Raw genomic sequence first — 24,974 nt, forward strand, 5'->3', positions numbered from 1 at the left:
TTGGACACTACAGCACAAGATGGTACATTTGGAGTAGAGGGACGGATAGATGAAGCTGGACAGGTCTGGGCATGAAGTTATAAGAAGATCTTGCTGCTGTGGAATCAGTCTGGATTCCCTCCAGAAAGGAGAGCATTCAGACAGATTCTGGGGCTTAAGGTAATATCCTCCACTGAGAGGATGGAAGCACTGAAGCCCCCAAAAGCGCTGAAGAAGTCGCCCCGCAGCCTCCTGCAGTGGGTTAATAGCAGTGAGGGACTGGAAATGTATTCATACATCAGCGAAGTCATATCAGGTTGCTTTTATAAAATCATAAATGCAGTAGCAGAAGTAAAAATAGGTTGTTTTTTCAGACGTTTGTCTTGTTTTCTCTGCACATATGTGAAATTAAAATCAGGTGTCAGTTTGTCTTATTAGTTGTCTGTAAGCCGAGTTTGAAAGGAAAAGAGCCGGTCCCTTATGACCACAAGGAAACGAAGACCCATCAAAGGTTGACTTGAGGTCACCTTGGGTGGTATGATGTCATCTACTTATATAAAACTCATTGAAAACTGTTTCGCAGAGAATCAATTCCTTTTCTTCCGAGAGATGAAAAGGCTTTTTTTAGACTTCAAATTAAACCCTTTCTCTTGAATACCTTTTCCCCTTGAGTTATTTCTGCTCCTCCAAAGGAACCTTTCCTATACACAAGACTTCAACGATGCAACACGGACCAGAGGAGGCAAGTGGAAAACATGTGGAAGAGCATTTGAAAAGGTGAGAGTGGGTCAAGCTACCCGGCCTTGCTGTTGAGGCTGTTACTCATTTCTTTCATGAAATGACTGGATGAGAGCCCAGGATCAATTAACTACTAAACAGGCTTAGCAGGGCCGCATCTCATCCGTATCCTGTCTTCCTCTGTTATTTGAACTTGGTGCTGCACGAAGTCTGAGTCCGTACAACAGGTCTCATGTGCATGCCAAGTGATCGTATCATATCATGATATCATCGAAACATATCGCAAAATATAAGTGTTGTTTTTTTTTTAATTGGCTTCATTTCTCTGCTCTCCTCCCCACTGAAAGCTGGTGTGTGGGGAGCGTTCTGGCGCACTATGGCTGCCATCGCATCATCCAGGTTGGGGCTGCACACTGGTGGTGGTGGAGGGGAGTCCCCATCACCTGTAAAGCGCTTTGAGTGGAGTGTCCAGAAAAGCGCTATATAAGTGTAAGGACTTATTATTAGTATCATCATTCTGGCCTGTTGAGCTGTGAAGGCAGTCTGCGTCTGCAGCTGAGTTTTTGAAGGGGTTCTTTGTTTGGAGTTCCCTTGTCTCTCCTGGTGTGTAACTGTCCAGCCTGCTCTGGCTCTGAAACAGAAGGTCCAGTCGTGCGCAGGAGCTGGCCCGTACAGGATGTTCCAGGGTCTCTGTCCTTTCCGCAAGGCCCGTGTGTGATGTAGCCCCCCAAGCTGACATACTCTCACCCCAGGGTGCATGGCTTTTCCCTCCAGCTCCTTGTCTCGCCTCTCCCTGTTGCTGAGGGGAAGGGGACTCCTTGTGTTCCACTGCCTGCTTTTCCTGATGAACAGCAGCAGCCAAAGAAGATACTGTGACCCTTAGTCCACTCCTGTCAGTGATCAACCTGATCACACGCCTGCACACAGACACCCCTCCTCCTGCGGGGTCACGGGGTCAGGAGCTGAGCAGCATCTGCAGAGCGAGGAGGGACCACACCGAGCACACACACCGATCTCACCACACTGTTTATTGTAATGATGCAGAGCCTGCAGCCCAGGGCTCAACAGATGTTCCAGGAGAGCAGGCGATGAATAAGAAAATACACAATGCTAAACATTAAAAAAAAACATATCACAAAATATACAAGTGTTTTTTTTATCCTCGGTGAAACCAGGACATTGCCTGGGACCAGTCACAGCAGAGTCTCCCTCTCTGCCCTCTGCTGCAGGACGCCTCTGGCTGAGCTGCCCCACCCTCCTGCACAGAGGTCAGCAACACGGAGAGGCTTTCTTCCAGGTCTGGGCCTTCTTGGCAGGCGGGTAAACTACACAGTTAACAGTCACTCGAGCAAGCGAAGAGCACGCTGGGCAGACGTCCTGTCGCGGCCGAGACCGCCCGGCAGCCCCTCCTCACTCCTTGAACTTCCACTCCTGGCGGCACATGGGGCACTGCTGCTGCACCTGCTGGGAGTTCAGCCACTTGAGGATGCAGTGCATGTGGAAGCAGTGGGAGCACTGGCCCCACACCAGAGGGCAGTCGTCTCCGGGCACCTTGCCTGCGAACAGACGGAGACGGACGTGAGCAGAGTGCCCCCTGCTGCTCAGGCTCAAGCACACTTCCCTGCGCTTGACGTGAACGCGGGACGTGGGCCCACAATCCACTGCTCCACAGTCCTGGCCATCCCCCTCCCCGTGCAGAGCCTTGAATTCGCACACCCCCCCCTCCCCGCCGGCCGGACTCACAGTCAGGGCAGCAGCCGTTGAAGGACATCCTGCAGATGCCACAGTTCTCGTCGTTGGCGACCCACAGCCAGGAGGCGACGCCATTCCACTGCTTTATCTTCACCTTCAGCCCCCGCTCCATGGCGCTCTCTGCAGGACACAAGGCACCACTACAGCTGGGTGGGCACTACGGCTCAACAGCTGTTCTAATGCCCCCGGAGGTCGGCTGCAGAAGCAGATGGTTCCACAGGGGGCTGCACTGCTCTGCTCCCTCACACAGCCCAGCAATGAGCAGCAGAGCTTTAAAGAGCTGCACTGCTACAAACTGCACTGCCCATGAACCAGAAAGGCAAGATCACATTAATTGTGTGCCAGTCTATCCCTGGAAGATTTACCTATCCAGAGACGAGAGCCTGCAGCTCCTAACACCTGTAGTGGATCTGCAGGCTGTGCAGTGAAAGTCTCCGGTTTCCCTGCTGCTTCAGTGCAGGTGGGGCAGCCGACTGTAAAGCTAAATCCACAGGTCTCGCTTGTAAGCTCAAATCTCAGCACATGGTAACGACTAGCACCTCACCAGAAGGATGGGAACGACGCTGTGACAAAGGCTAAACAGCACAAAATAAAGCTTACCAAGTTAATCTAATTAGACAGCACGTACTGTAGCGAGGATAGCCTGTAACCTGACACAAGAAGGGATTTTAAAGCTGAGTTTACAATGATAGACTTTAAAGCATTTCCTCCGCAGCCTACGCCTGTATAAAGTATATTAAATTCAGCATCGGCTTGTGAACGGGACATACTGTGAACTGCGCCACACTCTTGCTGCCAGCGAGCAACAGAAAGCTGATCCCTTCATCAGAAACCGCGGCGTTAACTCTGCCCTGCGGGCACAATAACGAAACGCTAACATTAACGACTAATTAACAGACGTTACTGTAAACGTCTGACTGATGTTATTGTCACGTGTCTCAACAAATGGCCGTTTGGCTTTTGTCAAAGTGAGGTCGAGCTCCGTTGCGGGACTTGGCTCCGGCCCTGAGCTCCTTTCCGACCCCCGGGGCGACGGAGCCCCTCACCCCGCTCTCCTAGTGCAGAAGCGCCGTCCACTGCTGTCCCTGCGAGCGGATGAACTGTTCGGGTCGTCACATTATTATTTAGACCCTCCGTCTGCTACACAGTGTATCTTAACTGTTCAGACTCGACTATGCTACGCACATCGTCTCAGGCAAAACCGTCCGCTAAGCAGCTATATCAAATGAGAGAATAGTTAAAAATTGAACACCTAACAGTACCTGCACTGTTCCCGTAAGCCCTCTCAATTGATCAGGCCTGAACAGACCGCAACTCTTTCCGTTGATCCTCAACTCTGCGATCGGCTAACGCGACTTTGACCACATTTAAAAAGCTTGTCGTCGGAATACCGCCGCCTGGCGGCCTGGGGTGACGTTTACAGTGAAACACGAGACAGTGGCAGGAGTGGAAGCTAATTTGAAGTCCAATTTGAAGTAAAACAGAGACCAGCAGCCACTGCTAGTAGAGTAGTAGTAGTGGAGGAGTTTATATTCGTGGTGATTATTCAGGACATACACAGTACAACCGATACACCACAATGTAGGCAGTACATCACAAACATAATAAATAATAACAACAGGAACAATAAATATGTTATGTTGAACAATAAATATGTAGTAGTGGAAAAAATCATGGTAGACAATGCAGAAAGTGCAGATAAGTGCATTGAGCCTGAGGCCCTGCAGTGAGCCGCTGAGGATGAGCACTGCAGGGGGATAGAAGCTGTTCCTGAGTCTAGTGGTCCTTGCCTCAACAGAGCGGTACCGCTGGCCAGAGCACAGGGGCCGGGATGGGTGGGATCCTGGGTGAGGGATCGGGCTTCACTGTGACAGCAGACGGTGTGGATCTCACTGATGGTCAATCACATCCTGTGATCCTCTGTGCCGTTGCCACAAGCCTCTGTAGTGCATGTCTGTCATGCGAAGACTTCTCCCACCTCCTCTTCTTTCCCGAAGGGATGGTGGGAGCATGGAACAAGCTGATGCCCTGGTTTCTTTAAAAAAACAAACTGGATCAATTAACTATTAATGAGACGCACTAGATGGGCTCCTCTACAGCTCCTCCACAGCTTGTTACTGTTCTTATGGTCTAACTGGCCTTTGTGCCCTTTTGTAGGGACATACACACAACACATCACAACACAGTACACCACATCACCACACATCACAACACAGGACAACACATCACAACACACACAACACACACAACACATCACAACACACACAATACATCACAACACACACAACACAGGACACCGCATCACCACACATCACAACACAGGACAACACATCACAACACACACAACACAGAGCAACACGTCACAACATAGGACAACACATACAACACACGACAACATATCACAACACAGGACAACACATCAGACACATCACAACACATCACAACACATCTCAACACAGGACAACACATCTCCACACATCACAACACATCTCCACACATCACAACACATCACAACACAGGTCAACAGGCGACCAAGCCACAGAGAGAAGATACAGCTCTTGGGATCACACCACAGAGCACAGATTACAAAACAAATCCTTATCATGGGAAACAGTGACATGTATGAAATATCCTTCACTGCAACAGTCCTGCCTCTGTCAGCCTCCCACACTCTCAGCCCTCTCTCGCACTTGTAATAATAATATTAATAATTCATAATTGCTTACATATAGCAATATAGCGCTTTTCTGGACACTCCACTCAAAGCACTTTTGGGGATCCCCTCCACTACCACCAGTGTGCAGCCCCACCTGGATGAGGCGACGGCAGCCATAGTGCGCCAGAACGCTCACCACACATCAGCTATTAGTGGGGAGGAGAACAGAGTAATGAAGCCAGTTCAGAGATGGGGATTATTAGGAGGCCATGATTGGTAAGGGCCAATGGGAAATTTGGCCAGGACGCCGGGGTTACACCCCTACTCTTTTCGAGAAACGCCCTTGGATTTTTAATGACTACAGAGAGTCAGGACCTTGGTTTTACGTCTCATCCAAAGGATGTGTTGTATTGCAATGCAACCTCTTGTGAACACTGCTAATATTGTCTTGTTTTTTTTTTAATATGTCCGTTATGGACTGGAGCGCTGCCGGTCTCTAAGAGGGAATACAGCACATACAGTACAGACTCCGACTGCCGACCAGAAAACTACAGCTCCCAGAAGGCTAAGCCATTCCACTGAGTACGCATGCGTCAACCCCGCCCTGCATGACGTCTGTGTCCGACGCCAGCCGCAGCGTCTTAAAAGGCGGCCATTGTGTTTTCTCCTCACCACTTCGTGCTCGGGTATCAGCAGGGGCGAGTTGTAGAGTAGGGATAGTGCGTGCGAGTTCGTTTGTCTCTATTGATAGGCTTAGTTCGGCGACTCGAAATGGTCGATAAGATGGATATGTCCTTGGACGACATCATCAAACAGAACCGGCAGCAGCGGGGCGGTGGCGGGGCCCGCGGCGGCAGGGGAGGCCGGGGCCGAGGTGCGCCCGGCGGGGGCCGAGGCGCCGGGGCCGGCCGGCTCGGTGGCGGAGGCGGCGGCGGCGGCTTTGGGGGTCGCGGCGGAGCAGGCCCCGTGCGGAGCCGACAGAGCCTGAGCAGAGGCAGAAGCAGACCCACGCCGTACAGCAGGGTAGGAGAAAAGAAAGAGATGGGGAGAGAGAAAGAGGAAAAATGGAAAAGCGTGGCGCCCGAAAATGCCCGGGTCTGCGGAGCTTGTGCGTTTAATATCCTAACGTGCTAATAGAGCTGTTACTCACTGGAGTGTCTCTGGAGAAACAAAAATGGCTATATTTATTGCTAGATGTCCAATTTAGCCGATTCACTTTCCTTTTTAAGGAAGAAAATGATTAAAATGCCTAATGTTTTCCTTTCTCCCCCAACCTCTTTAACCTTTCGTGTTTAACCTAGTTGAAAAGCGGGCGTTATCAGGAGACATGTTTGTTTTTTTTTTTCGGGCTGCTGTGCCGCCCGGGAGCGGAGAGCTCAAGTCTAAATTTGATCGAGTGTCTAGAAAGAGCAAAACGCCATTTTTAACGGCCACGAAGACGCGGTGCAGCCGCCGGCGAGGACGGGAGGCCGGCGGCGGCGGAGGGAGCGGAGCGCAGCGGAATGAATGAGCCGGCTTTGTCTGCGCCCGGGCCGGGCTGTCCGGCCAGGAGGCGGCCCCCCGGAGCCCCGGGCTCCAGCCCCCCGCCGAGCAGCGCTGGCAGCGGCGGGGGAGGCTGTGGAAGGACACTGATCGGCCGGAGTTAGCTGCCGACTACACTGCGGTGGCCGTGCACCCGCAAGGGGTCCCCGCTTAGCTGATCAAGACAAAATGGCGCAGCCACAAAATGGACGCTCTCTGCAGGCAGGGCTCCGAGGCCTCGGACCGCAGTTGCAGCTGCCCTGCGGCGACTCTTCCACAAGGGGACTCTATTCCACTAGAGAGCCGCCTTTCTGCAGAAACACGATCGCGGGGGATCCACGGACTTGATCCTGCGGCGGGCCGAGCGGGGCGGCGGACTCTCCGGGCCGCAGGACCGCAGGCGGAGGACAGGCTCGGCGAGGGGGGTGGACAGGCGCCGCTGCACGGATTGGCCCCCTTTCCAACACCTGCGGCTGGAGTCTGAGGGATCCTCGGCCGGGGCGGCGGCGGGCTGGGACCTGCCCCCGGCGGGCGGGTTACCGGGACACTCGGTTTCAGAGGCGGGAGGTCGGATTGACAAGGGGGCAGTGAAGGGGTAGGACCCGGCGCTGAGCCGACGGCGAGCACCTCCGGTGTGCTGCTGCCTTTTCCGGCCTTGTTCCCTTTTAAAGCTGTGATCAGTGCGCACCTTTACTGTAACCTTCCCGTTTCTCCAGGGTAGCACAGTTTCAGCCATTGCTCCTGAGTCTAGTGTAGCTGCCTCGTTAGGTTTTAAACAGCATTGAATGCATTTCTTGAGCAGAATGTTCATTTTACCCACAAGTATCTGTTGGGAGAGTTGGGGGGGGTTATGTGGTTTCTCTTTTTGGGGGGGGGTGCACCTAGTGTTTGACCTTTGGTGGTTCTCACAGTGAGACTTCTATTTGGATCAGCTCCCGGAGGCAGGTTGTCTGCGGCCAGCTGGTGCTCCTGTCTGGTCTTGAGTGTTTTCCTGGTGTGGCAGGCGGTGAGGATATGTGGGCCGGAAGCAGCCCGGATCGCTGCCTGACCGGGCTCCCTCCTGGTGTGGGCCGCGGTGGCGCGGCTGGGTTCCTCTGGCTGGTGTTCCTCTCTGGAGCTGGCGTTAGCTGTGGGGTGTCTGCTGGCCTTCCTCTCGGAGAGCGGGGTCCTGGCGGCCTGGCGCAGCGTGCGGGGGCAGGGCAGCCGACTGGGAAGTCAGCAGGTGCGTTCTGTTTGCTCTCTTGCAGCCCAAGCAGCTCCCGGACAAGTGGCAGCACGACCTGTTCGACAGCGGCTTCGGCGCAGGTGGCGGCGGCGCCGGCGTGGAGACCGGAGGCAAGCTCCTCGTCTCCAACCTGGACTTCGGGGTCTCGGATGCAGATATCCAGGTGAGTGCTGATTCTGCGTGAGGGTGTCCTGGTTTAGATTGTGTGTAGCTCACTCAGTGCCTGCATGTGGCTCTGGGATAACTGCAGTTCCTAAACTGGTTCTCGCCTCTCATTCACAAGAAAAGCAGCACTGTAACCTACTGTAGCCCTTTCACTCAACAGCTCTGAGGCAGGGGTGTGCAGTCCTGGTCCTGGAGGGCTGGTGGTCTGCATGGTTTCTTCAGTTTGTTCAGAGCACCCCAAGCTCAAGGGGTCCAGGAGTAGTTACATTGGTCCTATTGTGCCAGTGATTGAACTGTGCTGGGTTCAAAACCTGCAGTCGCTGAGGTTACCCTTTTCTAAGGTGAAGCACATTTCCATGACGGGGGAGGGGGGGGGGTTCAGGCTCTCACCCGCAGGCTTCAGTGTGATTTCCAGAGGCAGGTGTTCCTGTTGCAGTGAGAGTGCTAGCATACAGATTAAGACACCTGCTCCTAGCCTTTTGGTTTGCTTTTGAGAAGCTAGATCGGTGCCTTTTCCTGTGTCTATCATTAGCCTACAGCTGTTGTGCCCATGGGGTAGGGTGGAGTTGAGCCTGCACGCCTCTCGCGTGGTGGGTGGGTTGAGCTCGCTGACGAGCGTGCGGACCTGATGGTGGTCTCCGTTCCAGGAGCTGTTCGCAGAGTTCGGCACGCTGAAGAAGGCAGCAGTGCATTATGACCGGTCGGGCCGCAGCCTGGGCACAGCGGACGTGCACTTCGAGAGGAAGGCCGACGCGCTCAAGGCCATGAAGCAGTATAACGGCGTTCCCCTGGATGGTGAGTCTGTCCCCTGTTGTAACCGTCTTGACAAGCAGGTGAAAATCCTCATTTCGTTTTTTTTTTTCTCGTTGCGTTGAACTCATGGTGACCCCCTCCCTTGCAGGTCGCCCCATGAACATCCAGCTCGTCACGTCTCAGATCGACACACAGAGGAGGCCCCCCATGCAGGGGTAAGTGTGGAAACCAGCGCAGCAGATCCGTAGTGATCGCTGGGTTCCAGTGGACTGTAGTGGGGGTTCAGGATGCCGTGCGCGTGTGCACCGTCAGTGATGGGGTGTCTCTCTCCTCTCCAGGCTGAACAGAGGCGGGGGGACTCTGAACCGGAGCCGCATCGGGGGCAGCAGTGGCGGGGGCTTCGGGGGACTGCCCCGGCGGGGGGGGCGAGGCGGGGGCAGCAGGGGCCGGGGGAGGGGGGGCAGGAGCAACAGCAAACAGCAGCTGTCCGCCGAGGAGCTGGACGCACAGCTGGACGCCTACAATGCCAGGGTGAGTGGGGCGATGGCGGGAGTGTGTAAGGGGTGCCCCGTGTTTCAACACCAGTACCTCAGCTGTTGCATCCCGGACGTGTTCGATGAGAGAAACTAACTGGGCTCTCTTGTTTTTCAGATGGACACCAGCTAAAACCTCATCGATGTGCTTCTAACTCGACTGCTTTTCTCATGTGGGGGGAGGGTGGGGGGTTAGTCTGATATACTGGGGTGGTTTCTTCTAGGGTTTTTTTTTTGGAGTAGGTTTTAAAGTCGTGTAAAGTCCTTTTTGTTTTTCCCTTTTAAATGCAATGGAAACATGTTTTGTACTGAACTATTTTTTTGGAAAAAACAATGGTTGCCTGCACCTGTGGGGTTAAGGGGGATTGGTGGGGGGTGTTGAAGTTGCTGTGAAGCCCACTTCCCCTTCTCCTGCCCTGCAGATCATTGTAATAAACCTGCAGAGAATATTAACCAAACTCCCCGAGTCTGCCTGCTTATTTGTGCTGGGAGAGGGGATGGAGAACCCCCCCTCCTCCGAAGTGTTCAGCTGGGGGTGACTGCATTGCACTGGTGTTAGACCCACTCTCCTGAGGACATGGTGCTGTTACACTGGTCCCCCACGATGCACGCACTGCCCCCATGGAGGAGGAAGCATCATGCCCTGAGCACTGTAAAGACTGGATTTGTAAAGACGGGCTGGTTTAAGTCTAAAGCATATTGAGTCATGCTGTTTGTTTTTTACCACCTGTCCTATACATCCTAGTGTTCATGTCTCAATGTTCATGTTTGAAAGTTGTAGAACACATTTGCTTGTCACTGAACACATTGCACTCCCATTATTGCGCTTGGGCTGGCTCAGGGCTGTTAAAGGTTATCTGTAACCATTTTTAGGTTATTAAGGCTTGTGCATCCTGTAGGCTTTGTGAATCAATGGCTCTGGAATATTAAAAGTTTTTTTTTAACCAAGTGGTGTGAGTGGATATGTAAATGTGCTTGTGCAACATGTCATCTTAATCCTTCAAGCTAGTGTAGTTCAGTAACTGCTGTGACTTAGTATTCACATTGTGTGAGAATGTAACCTTGTATGTCCAAACAGAGTGGAATGTTCTCAGGCTGAGCAGTCGGGCCTTATTCTCCTGGTATTTAAAAGCACGCTAATTACTCTGCATCTGTGCTTTTAATGGCAGTCAGTTAGGATTTTGTAGGCAACGCTGGGGAGGTGCCTGCTACAGCCTCTGCACTCTAGATTTTTTCAGTTTGGTGACCTTGGCTACAATAGTTTTCTTTAGTTCTATGTCCAGCTCTATTTCTTGGATATCGTAAACCTGATTAATGGTTTTCAGTTGGGGGGGAAAATGGTTCAGTTTGGTGAGTGCTGTGGAGAACGTGCTCTCGTGCACATTTAAAGGTTCACGCCAGGTCTGGATGTGCTTCCTGCGTGTGTTGTTAGAGGAAGGCCTGCTGCTGAAAGCAGTGCCTGATTTGCACAGTTAACAGTGCTGTGTGGCAGAGGAGGAATGTTTTGTACTTCACCTGCAAGCTGGATGGGGACCCTCTTGCTCTAGTCCTGCAGCCTGTACAGCAGGCTGTCCTGGTGCAAGGGGTGCTGAACGCCACAGGTGGATCTGCTGTCCCCCTTGGTCTGCCAGGGAGGGAGGCTGTGGTGTTTGGATTTAATACGTGATGACATCTGAAACTTGTCTTGGCATTTAATGTTTAACACTTCAGTTGTACTGTTTTGTTTTTTTTTGCATTTAAGTTCAGCTGCATTCATCCCAGGGTGTTTCAGGCAGCACGAATCTTGCTGCATGAATGACAAACCCAAGTTAACAAGGAACATCAGAAGAATAAGAGATGCGAGGAAGATCGATATGTTGCACTTTGAAAGGACAGACAGTTTGACCAACCGAGACCTGACAGAATCACGTCTCCATTTGATCCCTGATGCTAATTTGGCAAGAGAGGGAAAATATTTTGCTCTGTGAGTGAGAAAAGCATTAAGTTTAATCACAGGAAGTTCTGTGCCTGCTTGCCTTGTGCAACAGGTAAAGACCAGAGTGCAAATAGGCAGCACTTGTTTGGGGGGATTGATAACTGCCAGCAGTTCCAGGGAGGGGAAACGGCTCCCATCAGAAATACGAGGTTGTTGCACAGAATCCGGGATCAGGAAACTCAGGGTGGAAACTGTTGAGCTAACCTATCTCCAGTGAAGAGATAGGTGTGTCTGCATTCTTTTACACTGTGGGAGTCAGTGCTGTTGGCTTCACACAGGGTGACTGCAAACCGTCTTATTTCACAACTCCCAGCAGGACATGTTGAAAGTGCAGGACTGTCCGTAGTTCAGGTGGGCAGCTGCGTCAGCATGCGTAGGCTTCAAAGCAACAAGTAATTGGTTTATTTCTGGTGAAAAGAGAAGAAAGAAAACGTTTTGGCCGTGGAGCCTTCTGCAGGCTGGAGTGTCAGTTGCCTTCTTCAAATAAAACCTATTTTCTTTACAAAAAACATTTTCAATACAAGCTAAACATCGCGATGGCAGGAAGTCAGTTAAATCATTGCAACATCACGGAAACATTTTAAATAGGCAACATCTGCAGACTTTATAGGATTCTTTGTAGTTCCCAATCCGCGTTCCCGTGTGATCGCCGCGCGTCCCCGCCCCGTAACTCCGCCCCCGGTAGCCCGTCCGTCACGCGTCGTGCGCGGCGCCTGTCCCGGAAGTGTGTCGTGCGGGCGGCTCCGCTCCCAGATCGCCATTCTTGCCCGGCCGAGCGGAGCGGAGAGGCGCACAGACCGTCCGGTAAACGCCGTGCTATAAAGGTAAGCCCCGGCCCGGCCCCGCCGTGCACGAGCAGCGGGCGCTCGGTGCCGTGCTCTCCGCGGGCGGCGCGGCCGGTTTCTGTGCTGCTGCCTCCGGCTGCTGCTCCATGCTGACCGGAGCCCCTGCGCCTCGTCTGGCGGCGCCGTCTGCGCTCGGCGGCGGCGTGTTTTTCCGGTTTCTGTGGGTCCTACGGTACGGGCAGGGCGAGCGGTGAGCGGCTGTGAGGGAGAAAGACTGGTCCCCCCACCCTACTCCCCAAAACAGCGCCTCGTTGGGGTCCCCTCTCCCGTGTGGGCGCGCCGGTGCCTCGGCTGGAGACACCCCGGCAGCTCATTAGTAGGCAAGGGCGCTCTCCCGGCTGGCGAGGCGGTCTGCTCCCTCGCCGGCGCTGGCTGCCGAGGCGGCGTGTGGCCCCCGGGGGCCCGAAGAGAGGCGCTGGTGCCCTGGGAGCGGGCGGGCGGTGCACCCCGGCTGTCTGCTCGGGGGGTGCCCGCGCGGCCGTTTCCCGAGAGGCGTGAGACAGGAGGCGGCGGGCGGGGGGGGGAATAGGACATTTTAACGAGCGTCTTTCCTGCCGTGGCTCTCGCCTCCTGCCGGAGCCCGGGGTGTGAAGGGGCGGGAGCGGGGAGCTGGGAGCGGCCGCATTGTCTGGCTGCGCCCCCCGGGTCTGTCCCGGCCGGGGAGCGGCGGGCTCCTGCCTCGAGGAGGAGGAGGAGGAGGAGGAGGAAGGGGTGCGGAAGTGTGCCAGGGCGCCGGGGTGCGAGCGCAGGGCCCGGGACGGGGAGCGGCCGCCTCTCGTCTTTGTTGGCTGCTGCGCTCGCCCGGTCGCGCTGGGGTCTGAGCGCAGGGTCAGCGATCAGAAAGCAGGACGGTTTCGTGGAGAAAAAAAACCTGAACGGAAAGACCTGCCGATTGAGCGCTTCCTGTCTGTCCGGAGGCGCCGCTTCTAGGATCTTCTGTCTGCGCCGGGGCGGCGTCACCAGGCCGCGGGGCTCCTGGCTTTAACCCCGCTGTCATCAGTCCTCGGACCGCACTGTCTCTAACGGCACACCCGCTCGCTTGTCCCTCTTTAAATACAGCCCTGCTCGAGTCGCCTGGCCTGGGTCGCTCTCGTCTGAGCTGTGATTTTCACTTCCTGCATCGCTTCTCTCAGTGATTAATCCTGCCCGCTGGGATACCTGTGAGCCTTTAGATTTTTACTGATTTTACTTCCGTTAAGAAGGTGCCCAGGGTTCAGTACCTTTGCTGGTCTAATTATTTAATTAACAGCACAATTAATACTTCTAATCAGGCTCAGGGGTGGTTTAGGGAGTAGCTGAACTTCACTAAAGAGCATTCCTTTCAGTACTCTACTGTAGTAGACCTCAGGAAAAAATCCTATATGCAGCTCGTTAAATAATTAGGTTAATTGTTTAATTGACTGCCCAGGTCGTACCGGAGGCCCTCCAGAGCAGAGCTGGAGTTGAAATGCGCGCGGTCTCCGGCGGCAGCGCAGAGCGCTTTTCCGGGCGTCGGGTGTGGAGCAGTTCCCCGGATGGGGATGCAGCTGGTTTGAGCCAGGCTTTTCCAGACTGGGCACGTGGAGTCTTGGACTGGAGGAAACAGGGTGCCCTTGCAGGGGGAACCCCAGCTTTGCCCAGGACAAGCCCCTTCTCTGTAGTAAGAAACGAGCCCTCCTGCGCCTCTCATTCCTGAGGGGATGAGCAGGACCGGTGCTCGGGGTCACTTGGGGTCCCCTCTGGCCGCCTTCTTGACCCCATGTAGTGGTCAGTGTGAGGGACGTACCCATGCCTGAGCAGTACTGACCGCAGACCCCAGAGCGCCCCAGTAGCACGACCTGCCTGCCTGCTCCCCGAAGGGCTGTGGGGTGAGCCTGACGGGGGTGGGCAGCTGCCGTGGGGTTCATCGCCGTGGCGTCGGGAACAGCTTGTGATGAGGGATGGATTTAGACTGGGGGTTTGCCAGTTAAGTTCCATGTTTACATAACTAAAGGGAAGAAGAGTTGAACCATTCTTGAAAATAGTTTTTTTTACTTTGACTTTCTGCTTGCTGTGTACTTGCACCTTCAACTTTATTGTGTTCATCGCCGGTCTCTGGAGCCTGGGTCTTTCTCTCCACTGTGTCTGAGTGTCAGGGTGGGCTCCTGCTGTGCTCGTGTGGGGCAGGTGAGGGGGTCCTGGGCAGCTGTCCCAGCTTCACCTGCGAGCAGGCTGCCGGTGTGGCAGGAGCAGCAGGTGGACAGGAGTGGATTTCGGCACCTGCTCCCAAAGCCTGATCCCCGGTTGCCCCAGTGTGCTCTCTGCTCCCCTGCAGGAGCCCCGGTCAGGCTGGTGGGCTGTGACACGGCTGCGCTGCTGCAGCTGAACCCCTGCTGCTTAATTCCAGGGCTGCGTGCTCGGTGCGGGGGCGCGTGACAGTGTCCCTGCTCGTCTCTCCTCTGACACGGGGCAGAGCGCTGAGCCGCGTGGGAGGCCGGATGGCGCTGGGCCGCCCTCTTGTTTTCTCCCATCTTTCAGAATCCCTGCCGGTGCTGTTTCTGGCTGTTCGAGTGTTGCTCCAGTCACACTGCGGTTCCTCTAGAGCTCTTACAGCTTCAGCTGGCTACCCTTGTACCGGGTCTCTCTCTCTCTCTCGTACCGGTGGCGCAGCGCGGTCTTCGTGATGCTGTCGCAGTAGGGCTGCCCGCGGAGCGTTCTTCAGAGGTGCGGTTTCCCGTGCTGCGCAGACCGTCGGCAAACGCAAACGGGTGCAGAACAAAACCGCGCTGCCGAGGGCGACCCAGGAAGGGATCGGCGTAATCGAGCGGCCCTTCGCTCATGCGCTGCGTTCCTGCGGCCCCGACTGTGGAGCCTGTGTCCTGCGATGGGCGTCGGCGCTGGGGATGTTTGTTCCTGACGAGAGCCAGAGCTCTCTCCCGGCAGCGGGGCTCCAGCGCGGATCCCCAGGGGAGGGGGGCCGGCTACTGCTGCCCACAGCGCACCACCGAGGGCTGAGACAAGCCCGCTGTTGCCCTGCAGGTGTGAAAACCCAGTGGGCATGTAAGGGGGGAGAGGGTGACAGGCGACACTGGGGCTCCCCAGGGTCTCCCCACAAACTTGCCTCCCTTCTGAGCTCCTCTGCTCACATCCTCCTGTCCTGCTTTGTCTGCTTTGTAATCAAACTTAAATTGTTCAAGATTCCTTAAGATAATTAGATGCTGTTGCACTTTTTGAGAAATAGAATCAGTGTTTGCCACAAAACTAACTTATAGTCCTTTAATAGCTATGAGTATCTGCCATCTCTGAAGATTGTCTCCTGATGCAGGCTCTGAGGGTTCTTCCTGAAATCAGTTGCATGTCTTTGGTCTCAGAAACTTTCACCTTCAAATAGTTTTGTTCACACCACGTGGCAAATTCATCTCCAGCTGGTCTGTGGCTCCGCTCATCTGCTTGGGACAAACTAACAGGAACCGAGTTGTCTGCAAGTGTAGTTATGTAGCATCTCCTTGTGCACCAAGTGGGGCTTTTTTTAGGTTGTTTTCATTATTAACTTCTTACAGGTACAGGTCTTGGGGTGCACGCTGTCAGCCGTCCTGCTCCCCACCTCTGGAGCTCAGCCCCTGCCAGTCTGAGAGATGCGAACCCCTTTTCAGTCTCTGTTACAGTCTTTATATCTAGACTGTTTCGTCAGACCCTGTAACGTGCCCCAGCACTGCTGGTGTACATGGGCGCTGAAAGAAACCCTTGTAAAAACCAGTGGGCTTTCGCCAGCCTTCACAATTAGTAAATTGATCATTAACGGGCTGGATGAAAGTCCAGGGCCCTGCGGTGTTCTGACACGGAGCCCTGCCGGCCTGTTACAGCTCATAATAACCTCCACACACGCACTCTTCTCTTCCAGCCTCTTACCTTTGACTGCTTAATTACTCCCCTTCATACCACAGACGATGTTGCTTTTTGAAAGCCCTCTCACAGATTTGTGCTAGTGCCAGTGCAGGGCTGTTTGTGTGGATTGGGCACTGTGGGAGGGAAGGTGTCACAGACAGGAGTGGGACAGACTGAGGAGGGGAGCTGTGCTGTGAGTGGAGCCACTCGATGCTGTCAGACCCAGCTGCCTCTTCAGCTTGGCGGTGCATCAGTGTGGCGGGCACGAGGCGTCGTGCAGAAGCGCGCCTGGAGCTCTGCAGCTCTCTTCCTTGGTGCCCCTCCTCGTCTGTGATGGCAGCTCTGGGCTCTGCTGAATCCCTGCCTTAATTAACATGCTTGTCTGCGAAGACATGCCAGCTGGGCTGAAGCGCACAGGCGTGTGCCTTCAGTCCCTTCAGAGGCCTCTGGGCCGGGCTGGGCCTCTGTCAATGAGCTCGTCGGGGCGGTTCTGTGGGGTCACGAGGAGAGGAGGCGCCGTGGGTCTTGTGCCAGAGGCGGAATCTCTCGCTGTACCCCGATACGGCCTCCTGCCGCCTTGCGGGTCTGTCACTGTGTCTTCAGTTAATGAAGCCGGTTCTAACAGAGCCGAGAAATGTTCACAGTGTGTCCCTGGGGCAAGCTGCTCTCTTGCTCTGTCTCTCGTTATTTACACTTTTCCCTTCCTGTCTTTTGTTTCTTTGCTCTTAAGAGGTGAAACGTGCCCAGTTAAGCAGGTAGTCTCCATGAGGTGATTAAGTGCTGAGTTGAAAGGAAAATAGGAAGGTTGTAGCGTGTGACGGAGGCCTTCCTGGGCTTTAGGAATAAGGAGCTGGCCTGGTTCCCATGTTCGACCCGAACAGCAATCGGTGGTAGAGGTGGCAGCCCAGGGCGCCAGCTTGTGGTTTCCAGAGCATCTCCAGCACAGCTGGTGCACAGCTGTCGGTGTGACTGCTGGACAGTGCGGCTCATCCGATGGCCCAGTTCTGCCCCTCCTCCCGGCTCTCCATCTCTCTGCGTTTATTTCTCTTCTTTCCTTGGCTTTGGGACAGGCTGCATTATGCCGTGCTGTCGAAGTGCTTTGGTGACCCAGATCAGCAGTAAGAATACTAGCAGCTCGCATATAAAAACCTTCATGCTGCCGTAATAAAACAGTCGACTTGTTTGTCTCTGTAGGAGTGGGAATAAGATGAAAATGAAACGTGTTCTTTGCAGACAGAGCTCCCCTGTCTTTGGAAGGTGTTGCCCAGACAGCGCCCCCTGTTGGGATGGGGCGTGCGGCGTCTTGACGCTGATCCCTTGTTCCTGTCCTCAGAGTCTGAGGCTTTTAGGGGAATTCGTGTGATGGAGTGGCGCAGGCTGGCGGCAGTCCAGGGGTGTGCTCTGGCTCTGGTGTGGGGTGACGTAGTGTTGGAGCACTGCTGAGCTGAAATGAGGAGCATGTGCTCGTCTTGATCACAACACTCGGCACAAAATGGAGGAGGCTCGGGATACGTGATGGCTTTTGCTCATTTCGAGGTGTCGGGGTCTTTGTGCAGTGTGGTGCTGTGGGACACTGAAGGGGTGCAGAGCTGCCATGTTCCAGTGAAGCACTGGCCCCCTGCCTGATCCTGTCTGTGTGTCTGTGTCTCATGGAGAGCGAGCTGGGGTATGCGAAAAGACAAATTCCTAATGCAAGAAATTGTATTGGCTAATAAAGCGATCTAAATCTAAAATCTAAAGATACAGCTGCACGCAATTACCCACCCCCTTCCAGCTGGAGAGTCCCTTCTCCCCTGCCCTCCCACGTCTGATGGGCGGTGTCATGCGGTGCTGTGATGTGACTGGGGCTGTTTCACGTACAACAAGCCAGTGTGTGTGTGCAGGGGGGCAGGTTTGTCAACACAGACTGCAGCTCCTGATAGACAAAAATACATGTCAGTTTCTGTCAAATATAAATTGGATCTTCCTGCACGGTTTGGTTTTATTCTCACTCTGTTTGGAGTGTTATTTCCGAATGACGCAAGTAATAAATGGTAACCAGTGTAACAAATGAAGAGTAAGGGAGAGAACAAGTAATTCGGTGGGAGGTCCCCACAGAGCAGGAACAAATGTCAGTGTGAGTCCCAGCTCCCTGTGGGCTGGCTGCAGAAGATTCCTCCTGCGTTTCCTCCTTCTCACACTTCTGTGTCCTTCTTCCTCTCTGAATTTTCACCCCAGCTTGGTGTCCACACGCCTGTCTCTCTGTGTGACCTTTCACCCCAGCATGGTGTCCACACGCCTGTCTCTCTGTGACCTTTCACCCCAGCATGGTGTCCACACGCATCTTTCTGTGACCTTTCAACCCATCTCAGTGTCAACACTCTGTCTCTGGCTTGTGTGTGTGAGCTTGTGCTGTACCGGAGTTCTCTTTTTTCGGATAAAAGATGGCTTTGAGGACAGCGTGGAGGTGCCTGCCAGCAGAGTGCACTCTGTTCTGTCCGGAGCGGCAGGGAGGGGAGCTGGGGGCTGGGGCTGTGCTGTTGTTCTGGAGGCTGTGTTCTCTCTGGGGGCCTCGGGGGTGGAGAATTAATCCTGTATCCAGATGGAATTGGGCCAGATCAGGCCTGCTCTGGGCGAAGCTTATTTATTTGCACTCTGATTTAGAAGCAACAACACGGGAACCCCAAAGCTGCCTGACAGAATTAGGGAGAGGGAGGAATAGCGACGACAGATTGTCGAAATGGCACAGTTCTTGGCCTGCAGCGTTAAGATTGCTTCAGTCTTGACCTCTCCGGTCTTGCATAGCACAAATTTGTGACAGGGCAGTGTTTGAAAATACATTTCTACATTAGCTGCTTAAATCCCCGATACCAACTCAGTTGTAAACTAGTCACTTTACCGTCTCTGCTTGTGTGTGTTGTGTCCTGGGGTCAGAGGGCATCGTTCCTCTGCCTGTGCCCCACCCTGGTGACCTCACCACGCTGGGCTGCAGGTCTGGCGTAGGAGGGCCTGCAGACACTGCGCTCTCTCGCCCGCAGACGATGGCGGAGCAGGAGCCGACCCCCGAGCAGCTGGCGGCGATCGCAGCGGAGAACGAGGAGGGCGAAGGGGGGGTGAACTACCGCCCGCCGGCGCAGAAGAGCCTGCAGGAGATCCAGGAGCTGGACAAGGACGACGAGAGCCTGCGCAAGTACAAGGAGGCGCTGCTGGGGTCCGCGCCCGTCCCTCTGGGTCAGTCTCGCCCTGTCCGCGCCACGCGCGCCCCTGCCTGCGGGCTCCCCACCGTGCAGGTGTGTAACCTGTGGCTGTCGTTGCAGACCCCAACGCCCCCAACGTGCAGGTGACGCGGCTGACCCTGGTGTGCGACTCGGCCCCGCAGCCCCTGACCCTTGACCTGACAGGTGAGCAAGACGTCATGCAGAATCGCCGTGCTCCAGGGGGCTGGTCTCTCCAGTCTCTCTGAGCTAACAGCTTGGGGGTCCGGGACTCACCCAGCTTCATCCAGACCCCCACACCCTTTATGTCAAGAAATGCACTTGGACTAGTTTTCCCGTGATCCTGAAGACTGTGTCGGGGCTGTTGAGGACTCTGGATGCTGGGGTCGGGTGCCTCGTACTCTTCTGTTCTAAGTAATGCCCCAGGAGAGTGGATAGAGCGCCCTCTGCGTGGCTCAGACCCAGGTGTTCTGTTGCTCTGGAACCATTGAGAAGTAAAAACAGCAGGGCAGGAAATGAATTGCGTTGTTCTTGTGTTACACAAGTGAGGTTATCCGCTCACTTGCTGTCCTTCCCTCTTCCTGCCAGGAGATCTAGAGGCCTTTAAGAAGCAGTCTTTTGTGCTGAAGGAGGGAGTGGAGTATAGGATAAAGATCAGCTTCAAGGTAAGGCTCTAAGCCCGGCCTGGCCCAGCGAGCGGTGCTGTCCCACTGTCTGTTTCTTGTTCGACCCACAGGGCTGGAGGTTCTGCACTGTTTGCGCACGTGAGGGCGTTTTTGGGAGGGTTTTGGGGAGATGGGCAGGGAGGTTGCACTGTGACAGCGAGCCCGCAGACAGGTGGACACACCCCTCTCGGCCACGACATCGCAGGAGTGGGAGCCTGGCGGTGCAGTGTGCTGTGTGGAAGCTTGTGGTCAGTGGTGAAGACCAGGCCAGCTGTTCTTCCTGCAGTTCAGCCCATTCAGGCTTTTTCAGCTCAAGGTTCTAGTTGTTAAGATAATACCGATTGCTGAGTATTTCCTCCTTGGTATTGCGGTTTGAGTAAAGCTGGAAGATCGCGAGGGGAGAGGCAGTCTTATGTTTTCAGTGTTTGTTTAGAAGGAGCTGCTCTTAAGAGCAGAGCTGACACTCTGGCTTCTTCCAAGAACCAGCTGGGCAAGATCATCTGCTTCCTCTCACATGGGCTATAGAGGCCCAGTGGCTCCTCCTGTTTGTGGCTGGTCTTGTGTCCTTCCAGGACTGAGCCCCGCAGCTGATAAAACCTGGGTGGATCAGGAGTCGGATGGCTCCCTGCGAGTGTGGCTGTGATCAGTGACGGCCTGTCTCCCCTTTCTCCGCAGGTGAACAAGGAGATTGTCTCAGGGCTCAAGTACGTCCAGCAGACCTACAGGAAAGGAGTAAAGAGTGAGTTCCTTCTCCCGGTCCTCCTTTAGCTCCTCCGTGAGTCTGTTCTGGGCTTTTCTTCCGGCTTTTCCGTCTTCTTGGCCCGAGTCGGGCCGGCGTGGGGGGGAGCCCCCGTGGCCTCTGCTCTTCCTGTTGTTGAAGCGGATCCTGGAAGAGGCAGGAATGCCATTCTTCGATTCCCGGGAAACAGGCTTGCCATTGCATTGTGTTTGTAGCACTTTTTTCCCAGTCTGTAATCGGACACGCCCCCTTCCCAGGAGCTGGGAGGAACGAGAGGTGGGGCCAGCGGCTCGTGGGGTCTGGGGGGGTCGGGGACGGACCCACTCTTCCCAGGGGGCCTGGCCTTGGATCTGGATCGGGGATTCAGTGTGAAGCTGCTTGGCAGTTTTTGCATGTGAATTGTTTGAGAGTGACGCTGGATTTCAGGCCTTTCCTCTTAAAAGAATCTTCCCTAGGAGCTGGGAAAAGACATGAAGCAGAACTGTAAAAAAAGACTCTTTACAGATGTGAGAGGATTCACTCAGGCAGAGAGAGAGAGAGAGAGAGAGAGAGAGAGAGAGAGAGAGAGAGAGTTGGGGAGTGGGGCTGTGGGGGGTGGGGGGAGAGAGAGAGAGTTGGGGAGCGGGGCTGTGGGGGGGGGAGAGAGTGCGTGTAGAAATTGACTGAGGCAGTGTCTCCCTCTGCGCCCGCAGTCGACAAGTCGGACTACATGGTGGGCAGCTATGGGCCGCGGCCGGACGAGTACGAGTTCCTGACGCCGCTGGAGGAGGCGCCCAAGGGCATGCTGGCGCGCGGCACCTACAACATCAAATCGCGCTTCACTGACGATGACAAGCACGACCACCTGTCCTGGGAGTGGAACCTCAACATCAAGAAGGATTGGAAGGACTGAGGCACGCAAACACTCCCCCCACCCCTCCCCTCCTCCCCTCTTCCTCGTCCCCTGTCTGCTCCCCCAGTCCTCCGCGCCGCACACCTCCAGCAGCACGAGGCTCCCTTCCCCCGGCCTCTGACCTCTGACCTCTCCCCTCTGCTGATTTATAGCAGCACGGAGACCAGGGCTCGATCCGTCCGGCCACCCCTCCCTCCCTCCGTCCCTCATCCCGAGAAGCTGCTGTATCCCCCCTCGCCCTGCTGTGCCGTGCGGACGGGCGGTGCAGCCCCCTCTCCCTGTCTCCCCCAGAAGCCGTAGCCGAGCACCAACTCGGCAGAGTTTTCTTGAGAGAGATATATATGAAACAAAAAAAGTGTACAATCCAAATTTGTTTTTTGGTTTGTTTATATATAAAAAAAATGGGAAAAAAAGAAAAAATATTTTGGCATGGCTGTTATTGGTATTGTTTCTGATCCCTCTCTCTCCTTTTCTGTATAAACTCATCCCTCCATTCTCTGCCCTCTTCCCTGCTCCCTCCATCTCTTCCTTCGCCTCCTTATTGCTACTGTTTTGACCGAGATCCGCCTTGTGTTCAGTGGGGGAGATCTGCCCTGTGAAGTGTTCAGTGGGGGAGATCTGCCCTGTGAAGTGTTCAGTGGGGGAGATCTTCCTTGTGTTCAGTGGGAGAAGATCTGCCCTGTAAAGTGTTCAGTGTAGATCTACCCTGTGAAGTGTTCAGTGGGGGGGGGATCTGCCCTGTGAAGTGTTCAGTGGGGGATCTGCCTTTTGTGTTCAGTGGTGGAGATCTGCCCTGTGAAGTGTTCAGTGGGGGGGGGGGGGGGGTCTGCCTTATGAAGTGTTCAGTGGGGGGGGTCTGCCCTGTGAAGTGTTCAGTGGGGGGGGTCTGCCTTATGAAGTGTTCAGTGAGAGAGATCTGCCCTGTGAAGTGTTCAGTGGGGGGGGGTCTGCCTTATGAAGTGTTCAGTGGGGGAGATCTGCCCTGTGAAGTGTTCAGTGGGGGAGATCTGCCTTGTGAAGTGTTCAGTGAGAGAGATCTGCCCTGTGAAGTGTTCAGTGAGGGAGATCTGCCTTGTGTTCAGTGGGGGGGGGATCTGCCCTGTGAAGTGTTCAGTGAGAGAGATCTGCCTTGTGTTCAGTGGGGGGAGATCTGCCTTGTGAAGTGTTCAGTGGGGGAGATCTTCCTTGTGTTCAGTGGTGGGGATCTGCCCTGTGAAGTGTTCAGTGTAGATCTACCCTGTGAAGTGTTCAGTGGGGGGGATCTGCCTTGTGTTCAGTGGGGGAGATCTGCCCTGTGAAGTGTTCAGTGGGGGAGATCTTCCTTGTGTTCAGTGGTGGGGATCTACCCTGTGAAGTGTTCAGTGGGGGGGATCTGCCCTGTGAAAGTGTTCAGTGGGGGGGATCTGCCCTGAGCAACAGAAACTAACCCCTCCCCTCTCCTGCCTCCTGTGCTCCTCGCTGTGGGGGGGTTTGTGTTCGAAGACCTGATGGCCTTATACTGAACCGTAGGAACGTGGCTAGAAGTAACAGTAAACAACTGAAAATGTTTAAGCTGTAGAAACCTGGGGGCTAAAGATCCTTACACAGCTGCTCGGACGGTGTCGGGGTGTCCGGGGGCGAGTGGGGGGGTGGCAGTCTCGCACACTTTCCTTCCTCGTGCGAGGCGGGTCTCACAGCGGCGCTCTCTCCCTCGTGCGGGAGCTCCGGGCTCGGCCCTCAGCACGGGCATTCCCGGAGGAGCTGTACGTGTCCACGCTGGAGTTCCTCGGCTGGCTGCTGGATTCCATCTCCTCGTCCTGATTTTGTGTGGCCCCGATTGCCTTAAAAAGAGCAGTGGAAAACAGGGTGTAGTCAGAAGAGCCCGGGTGAGAGAACGCGGCTCCTGCCTGCGCTGGGGTTTGCCTTGCCCACGCTGTGCACCTCTCTTCGTCTCCGGGTGCGGTTCGTCTCCGGGTGCGGGCTGCAGGTGTCCTGCAGGCTCTGTAGTGTGCCGTCTGGCTCCACCTGGTGGCCGTGGGTGTTCCTGCAGCTTGTGGTGTTGTCAGTGCCTTCTGCTCCCACTGTGGTGCTGCTGCCTGGCAGTGCAGGGGAGGCAGTCCACAGCGCAGTCTGCTTGTTGAAGTTTCCATCCCGAATTAACCTCAGGTGTGGCCGAGCCCGCTGTGCCGGTAGACTGCGCTGGGCTGGATTGGAAACACCCACTGGCGTTAGACTTCTGTTTTCCAGTTACATTCCCTGTTTTTTCTTAAATATATGAAGACCCCTGTCCACTCTGGTCGTGGGGAGCTTGTTTCTCAAACCAGCTGCCGGTGGTGGAGCTGGATGCATTTACTGCCCCTCCTGGTGCGGATGAGTGACAGACGTCTGCCTGGAGGAACAGCAGCTCGGCAGGAGCTAGGCAGGAGACCGCACCGTGCCAAAGCACCCCCTGCAGGGAGGGAGCAGGTCCTGATTCTCTTGCAGGGTCTTCTCTGTCCCTGTGCCTTATTCCCAGCTGCAGGGGTCAGACATCAGCCCGGTTCAGTACTGGAAACAGGCGTGGCCCCCCGGGGCCCAGGGTTTTGAGGCTCCTCAGGGCCTGGGCCCCTGCACAGCGAGACGGCTGCTGCCCGTGTCTGCAGGAAGACTGTGGTGTCTGTCCTGACCGCGTGCGCGGGTGGGGCCGTGGGCAGGCAGGGGGAGAGAGGGAAGGCGCTCGTGCCCCCCTGCTGGAGTGGAGTGGCGAAGGGTGTGTGCGTGTGCCAGGGCAGGAGCTCCCGGGCTGCCCGCTGTGTCGGGAGAAACAGTGTTAAATTTCCTGAGGGGCTGCGTCTTCACAGTATTCCTGCGAGACCGTCTGAGCCGAGCTCTGGCAGAAGAGGCCCCTGTCCCCAGCCTTGGGAAGAGGGCCAGTGATTGGCTGGGGCCAGGGGACAGGAGAGGACGGGGACCAATCAAGTGCGGGCTCTTTGCTGTGTAAGTTTCTTTGCCTCTTATATACTCATTTTTTTTTCCACACAATGAATTATAATTTTAGTTTTTTTTAATGGTTTGTTATTTTTGTTTTTGTGTGCTGTTTCTCTGTGATGCCAGGAGATTATGACAAAAGTTCTGAATGTTGACTGAACTTGACCACCTGTCAACAATAAAGCGCTCAGACTGGAGACACTACCGCCGGCTCTGTGCTGCTCCTTCAGGGCTGGGAAAGTCCCGCACGTGGTGAGAGGGGGGGGGGGTCCTGTGCGGTCTGTGAGTGGTGAAGGGTGAGTGTTTCTGTGAGGATAACGTGTTCCGTTTCAGTTGGTAAGAGTGTGTATGGAGTGAATATGTCGGGACTGCGGGAGTTCAGGATCAGAGCTTCCTTTACAGAGGAGTGCGATCCTGTGGCGTAGTGAGGCTGGTGTCGCGGGGACGTGGTGGGATAGCTGTGCTTCGGGGAGTGTGACTGGCGAAGGAGGGGCGTGGCATGGGGAATCGTGCATCGTGGGGGCTAGGTGGTCTGGAGAGCCGTGTGTCGGGG

The 24,974-nt window shown here is 55.0% G+C and overlaps 3 protein-coding genes across 6 annotated transcripts; 2 read left to right on the forward strand and 1 right to left on the reverse strand.

The window, feature by feature from the left end:
- Window positions 1-1,730: 1,730 nt before the first annotated feature.
- Window positions 1,731-3,802, reverse strand: anapc11 (APC11 anaphase promoting complex subunit 11 homolog (yeast)). 3 transcript variants are annotated; one of them, XM_088927571.1, is made up of 3 exons: window positions 3,732-3,802; window positions 2,461-2,589; window positions 1,731-2,273 (listed from the first exon to the last, which is right to left on the reverse strand). In XM_088927571.1, exons 2-3 carry the CDS (start codon window positions 2,579-2,581, stop codon window positions 2,128-2,130), a joined length of 267 nt encoding a protein of 88 aa, XP_088783697.1. In that variant the 5' UTR covers window positions 2,582-2,589; window positions 3,732-3,802; the 3' UTR covers window positions 1,731-2,127. The 3 variants fall into 3 exon arrangements, with proteins under 3 accessions (XP_088783697.1, XP_088783698.1, XP_088783699.1); XM_088927572.1 differs by having other exon boundaries at window positions 2,461-2,609; window positions 3,732-3,783; XM_088927573.1 differs by lacking the exon at window positions 3,732-3,802 and adding an exon at window positions 3,516-3,698.
- A 1,967-nt stretch (window positions 3,803-5,769) lies between these two features.
- alyref (Aly/REF export factor) lies at window positions 5,770-10,266 on the forward strand. Its single transcript, XM_088926656.1, has 6 exons — window positions 5,770-6,148; window positions 7,894-8,034; window positions 8,684-8,831; window positions 8,938-9,004; window positions 9,128-9,320; window positions 9,441-10,266. The coding sequence occupies exons 1-6, from the start codon at window positions 5,897-5,899 to the stop codon at window positions 9,453-9,455; spliced, it is 816 nt and encodes a 271-aa protein (XP_088782782.1). The 5' UTR covers window positions 5,770-5,896; the 3' UTR covers window positions 9,456-10,266.
- A 1,732-nt stretch (window positions 10,267-11,998) lies between these two features.
- Window positions 11,999-24,625, forward strand: arhgdia (Rho GDP dissociation inhibitor alpha). 2 transcript variants are annotated; one of them, XM_088926657.1, is made up of 6 exons: window positions 11,999-12,121; window positions 19,003-19,195; window positions 19,282-19,365; window positions 19,768-19,844; window positions 20,520-20,583; window positions 21,276-24,625. In XM_088926657.1, the coding sequence occupies exons 2-6, from the start codon at window positions 19,006-19,008 to the stop codon at window positions 21,473-21,475; spliced, it is 615 nt and encodes a 204-aa protein (XP_088782783.1). In that variant the 5' UTR covers window positions 11,999-12,121; window positions 19,003-19,005; the 3' UTR covers window positions 21,476-24,625. The 2 variants fall into 2 exon arrangements, with proteins under 2 accessions (XP_088782783.1, XP_088782784.1); XM_088926658.1 differs by having other exon boundaries at window positions 12,021-12,121; window positions 18,957-19,195; window positions 21,276-22,679.
- The last annotated feature ends 349 nt before the right edge of the window (window positions 24,626-24,974 follow it).

The sequence above is a fragment of the Atractosteus spatula genome, chromosome 11 (assembly GCF_055471065.1).
Source record: "Atractosteus spatula isolate fAtrSpa1 chromosome 11, fAtrSpa1.hap1, whole genome shotgun sequence".
In the NCBI taxonomy this organism is placed as follows: domain Eukaryota; kingdom Metazoa; phylum Chordata; class Actinopteri; order Semionotiformes; family Lepisosteidae; genus Atractosteus; species Atractosteus spatula.